The 6000-nt window shown below is 36.5% G+C and overlaps 1 protein-coding gene across 5 annotated transcripts in view; it reads right to left on the bottom strand.

The window, feature by feature from the left end:
* Positions 1-3882: 3882 nt before the first annotated feature.
* Positions 3883-6000, bottom strand: part of ARID4A (AT-rich interaction domain 4A) — a 67192-nt gene continuing 65074 nt past the window's right edge. For all 5 annotated transcript variants that reach the window (NM_001244179.1, XM_005659998.4, XM_005660000.4 and 2 more), the window contains one exon: positions 3883-5733. In NM_001244179.1, the coding sequence (NP_001231108.1) occupies positions 5630-5733 (104 nt within the window). In that variant the 3' untranslated portion in view covers positions 3883-5629. The remainder of the gene's footprint in view (positions 5734-6000) is intronic.

The following is a 6000-nucleotide window of genomic DNA, read 5'->3' as shown; positions in this document are numbered from 1 at the left end:
AGCAATCCCACTCTTGGGCATATATCTGGACAAAGCCTTCCTTGAAAAAGACACATGCACTTGTATGTTCACTGAAGCACTATTCACAATAGCCAAGACATGGAAATAACCTAAATGTCCGTCAACAGATGAATGGATTAAGAAGATGTGTTGGGAGTTCCCATTGTGGCTCAGCGGAAATGAATCTGACTAGCATCAATGAGGATGCAGGTTTGATCCCTGGCCTTGCTCAGTGGGCTAAGGATCCAGCGTTGCCTTGAGCTGTAGTATAGGTCTCAGACACGGCTCAGATCTATTGTTGCTGTGGCTGTGGTGTAGGCTGGCAGCTACAACTGCAATTCAACTCCTAGCTTGGGAACCTACACATGTTGCAGGTGTGCCCCCACCCTCCAAAAAAAGAAGTGGTATATATACACAACGGAATTCTACTCAACCATAAAAAGAGAACAAAATAGTGCTATTTGCAGCAACATGGATAGAACTAGATACTCTCATACTAAGTGAAGTATGTCAGAAAAACAAATACCATATGATTTCATTTATATTCAGAATCTAATATATGGCACAACTGAACCTTTCCACAGAAAAGAAACTCATGGACTTGGAGAAAAAACATGTGGTTGCCAAGGAGGAGGGAAGAGGGTGGGATGGCCTGGGAGTTTGGGGTTGATAGATACAAAGTATTGCATTTGGAGTGGATAAGCAATGAGATCCTGTTACATAGCACATGGAACTATATCTAATCACTAGTGATGGAACAAGATGGAGGATAATGTGAGAAAAAAAAGACCTATATATATATATGGGTCACTTTGCTGTACAGTAGAAATTGACAGAACACTGTAAATGAACTATAATGGAAAAAATAAAAATCATGAAAAAAAAGAAATCTAATCCTTGCACAGAACATTTATTATATTTACATAGAAGTTCCTTAAGTTTTTCAAAAGTAGAGCTTTTCAGTAGTTCCCATCGTGGCTCAGCAATAATGAACCCAACTAGTATCCATGAGGACATGGGTTCAATCTCTGATCCATTGTTCAGTTGGTTAAGGATCTGGCTACAGCACTGATTTGATCCCTAGCCTGGGAACTTCCATATGCTGCAGGTGCACCTGCAAAAAAAAGTTTATTGTGCTTTTCAACAAAGAAAAATATCATGTGATTTTGTTAATAAATATAATGGACTAAAAAATACTTCTATGCTGAAAATGCTAAATATGATGTTGTTAGAAATCCCCTTAGTGCAGACTCCATTTTAAGAGTCATTCAACCTTCAATAATGATGACTGCTATCACATACTGTAGTCTTCCTGTAATGGGATAAAAAGCAGTGTGTAAAACTACATGACAGTAATGGAAGAGGGAAGAAGAAACAAGAAAAACTCATCAGTTTAAGAATATGTTAAGTTGGAGATTAGACTGTTAAACAAGTTTTAAACACTTTTTTTTTTTTTTTTTGTCTTTTCTAGGGCCACACCCGTGGCATATGGAGGTTCCCAGGCTAGGGGTCTAATTAGAGCTGTAGCCACCGGCCTACCCCACAGCCACAGCAACTCGGGATCCGAGTCTCCTCTGCGACCTACACACTGGATCCTTCACCTACCAAGTGAGGCCAGGGATTGAACCCGCAACCTCATGGTTCCTAGTCAGATTCACAAACCACCGAGCCATGACGGGAACTCTAGTTTTACACTTTCGAATGACTTTTTTTCTTTTTTTGGCTGTACATGTGCATATGGAAGTTCCTGGGCCAGGGATCAAACCTGCATCAAAGTTGCAAACTGTGCCACAGCTGCGGCAATGCTGGATCCAGATCCTTAACCTGCTGCACCATGAGAGAATTTCCTCAAATGATATTTTAAAATCCCTTTATGAAAGGAACACCAAAGACAACTTTTAAATGTCCGACTTTGTGTATAAGGATTACTAGTGAAAAATAACAGCAACTCAAATGTAATTTTACTCAATTTAAGTTTTTGACCATCTTACTAAATTAAATGTTAGATGCTGGACCAGGCACTTTAATGGGATAAACTGGTGAGTGGATGTACTTAAGGAACTAAACACCTAACAGAGCAGAAAGACACAGGCACAAGTAAGTGTAATACAAGATCATTTGTCAAGTAAAACAACACATATTGAAAATGCTATCAGAGCATAAAAGAGGGTGATATTCTGGAGGCGGTAAGAAATCAGCAAAAAAAATTCTTAGAAAAGTGGCTCTTGAAATAACTTTGTACACATAGGGATGAGAGTGGTAGGGGAACAGAAGCAAGAGGCAGAGATGGGCAGGTACAAGATTAAGGCAGTGCCTGAACAGCTTTGCTTGACCTGGCTCCTGCCTCTTCTGCCTCAGGACTATTCTGTTACCACCAGCTTCTCCTCCTCCTCAATGTGCCTTCAATGTGCCTTCACATTTTACTCTCCTCCTCTTTTCTCCCATCTGTCTAGCCAATCTATAATCCTCCCTGGGGCTCGATTTTACTGTTGCTTTCTCTGCAAAGCCTTTCCAGACCACCTGGACCTTCAAATTAGTTGGGCTCTGCATCATTTTCTTGTGGCATGCCATAACTTCATATGCTAATTATATCTGCAGTTAAAAATTACCTGGGTTAATTGTTCAACATGTAGCTCATTAGATTATACTGTCCATGGATAGAGGGACCTTTTTCTGTCATGTTTACTATTATGTCTCCTGGGCCTTAGGACAGTGGCTTAGGACAATGCCTGGCACATAGCAGATGCTTGATAAGTTGTTGATGAATAAATTCTAAGAATATTTTTTATGTGTGATTGAATATACCTTCAAATGCTTTCACAACATTGATAGCTGTTAAATTATAGGGCATTAAGAAAGGTATATAAGCAAATTAACAGCATGACGCATAAAGATTCCAAATTTAAAGCAATTCTTTAAGACATAGCATGTATGTGCTAAGTACAAATATCTTTCTTAATGAAGGACAGTAAAATTGGAAATCTAACATAAACAACAATAAAAGCACATGGTGCAATATTGAAACAGAAATCTCCATAATTTTCAAATAATTTGATTTTATCGATAGCCCCTTCCTTTTTTTTTTTTTTGTCTTTTTAGGTCCACACCCATGGCACATGGAGGTTCCCAGGCCAGGGATCAAATCAGAGCCCTAGCTGCTGGCCTACACCACAGCCACAGCAACACCAGATCCGAGCCACATCTGCAACCTACACCACAGGTCACAGCAATGCCAGATCCTTAATCCACTGATCAAGGCCAGGGACTGAACTCACTACGTCTCATGTATACTAGTCGGGTTCGTTAACCACTGAGCCACAATGGGAACTCCACCCCTTCCACTTTCCACTGTAAAGAGTATCTTAAAAAAAAATTTTTTTTTGAGGGTTTGGGATGGAAATGCTGTAAAATTTCGTTGTGATGATTGTTGTACACCTATAAATGTAATAAAATTCATTAATTAAGAAAAATTTTTTAGTCACATACAAGAGCTATCTACTAAAAATTTGGCTACATTCCAATGTGACCAATATCTGAATTTAATACCTAATCAGTACTCTTTCAAAATTAAATTACTTTCGTAATCCTTTCTAGCCCTCCAAATAAAAGGATTTCAACAGTGTCTATATACCCATTCAATAAATATCTAATTTTCCTTTGTGTAGCAAGGTTCCAATACTTCATTACCAGATTTATATTGATTAGAAAGGACAAGATTCAAGCTGATAAATCATTCGAATATCTAACGTATGAATCTAAGGTTGCCTCCTGGTTCCAACAGTATTTGAATGACACTTTATATTGAATATGCTTTGTTTTGTGAAATCTGGTACAGTTAGAAAAAAAAACAATCACTTAAATGAAAACTAAAAATATAAAGCCTATGTTTAAAACATGGCCTTTATTAATACTGCCCACTGAGCTCCATTTTTATTTTACATTGAAATACTTCTGCTTTGCAAAGAAAAGACAGAAAAGTGCATTTTACAAGAGTACTTTTTTGTTTTTAATTCTCTGCGAAAATGGAAGGAATCTGAATCACAAGTTCACAATGTGGTAAAATGAAATTAAGAAACAATGATTTCAGTAATGCTATGCCATCACTAGTGTTTGGCTCTGACTTTGTTCTTGTAAATCAGATCCTGATATACAGTCTAGAGCATCTAGGTTATTACTCTACAGCATATTAAACACAGAAAAGGCGGTTTAAAAAAAACCCCTTTCAATGTACAAACATGAATTTAAAAACTGATTTAAAAAATCACCTTTTTACATAATGTATATGGCAAAACTGCTTTAAATACATGATTTTGGAAGAATTATTTACAAAATGTATCAGTCTGTGAAACAATTCACAAACAAAGCATACATAGTTGCTTTACTTAGTTGTTGCATCTCAACTTTGGGAGATATAAATTTATTCGGCAGTATAGCAAACATAAAAACTGTGACAAAATATCTTAAGGGCAACCAAAAATTTGATCCTCAAAACAGTTTGAATACTAGGACTGCCAAAGTTTCTAAACGAGGACATACTTTAATGATCCAGATGCCCATTTGTAGTTCTACACTGTTAGAAGGACTGAGACAGACTCCCTTCAATACAGGCAAGCCGCTGCAGGCAACCTCCTGTAAGAGGGACAGCTGAGAGCTATTGTCATTTGAAGAGTGAATTAACCTAGAATTTTCTTTTTTTCAATTTTATTAATATTTTAAAAAATACATAAAAATACAACATCCAATGTCTGAATAAATATATTTAACAAGTTGCAAGATAATACCTTATTTTACACAAAATTTTCAGCTTTAGAAATCTTGTTAAATAACTTCATTGTTGTTATATATTTCATTTTTGTCTTTTTGTAACAAAATAAAAACTCTGAAATTACATAGAAAAAAGACAAAATATTTTTGTCAAGGGATAAGATAGTCCACTGAAAACTTATTCACAATTCCACTGTAAACATTAATAAACATTAAAATATTTGCATAATTGTGTGCTCAAAAATCCTATAAAAAGTGGAAGACTTATTACAACTGTAGTTTTCAGTCAACTACACTTCCTTTCACAATTTATTTTGTCCCATTTACACCTTAAACCTGGGCACACTGCTGAACATATACTTTGGCAGTTCTAAATAGCAAGTGCTTCCACAAAAATAAAAACAACAACAACAACAATAAAAAAACACAACATAAACCCCCTACTCACCAAGTGTTCAAATACATCTCAGTGAAAGTGCAGCAGTAACTATTCAGCTGGATAATGTTTTGATGTTTATCATGTGCACTTGCTTGTCTATGATTTCTATAACACCTGAAAGCTTTATTATACAAATTCAAATTTGCTAAGTGCCCTTTTTCTATCTTCACAAAAAAAAGAAAAAAAGTTAAAAAGGAAAAATTATGACAAATATGGCAGGCTGCCTAAACTTCAATTATTAATCAGCTTATTTTTTGCAACAGAAAAAAAGAAAAGAGAAGGGGATAGATACAATTCAGCCTGGAGAAGTGTACAGGATATACTTAGCAATGTCAAACCAGTTGAGTGCTTTCTGTGGTTGTATTTCAGGGTTTGGGGATTTATGTCCATGGCAGCAAACTGCTGTGAAGGCAGACAAAACATTTATCACCTGCATTCTACAGCAAGGACATTCTGGGGGGGCGATGAGGAGGAGGGACTCATTCCAGTGTCTGAGGAAGCAGATGACATGGAGGCTCCTGCATGAGACACTGTGGAATCAAAAAAGCTATATTAGACAGAAAAACTTCACACGCAGATAGCCAGTCATTGGCAAATGAGAAATAAATTTCTTAGTATTATTCACTTCAATTACAGTCTTCTTCGATGATGAGTGAAGGAATAACAAGATTTTGTCAGCAAAAGTTTTGTTTGGCTCAATTAAGTGGAATCAGTCTCTGGTCAGTCAAGCAAGTAACTCAGTTCAAAAAAGGCACGATAAAACATAAAGCTTAAAGAGATATAAACCCTTAAATCAC

This window comes from Sus scrofa, chromosome 1 (genome assembly GCF_054392235.1).
Source record: "Sus scrofa isolate SSC_HxYL_T2T_F1_AM1 chromosome 1, Sscrofa_HxYL_maternal_Yorkshire_Landrace_v2.0, whole genome shotgun sequence".
Lineage (NCBI taxonomy): Eukaryota > Metazoa > Chordata > Mammalia > Artiodactyla > Suidae > Sus > Sus scrofa.
This window is presented reverse-complemented; position numbering and strand designations above follow the sequence as displayed.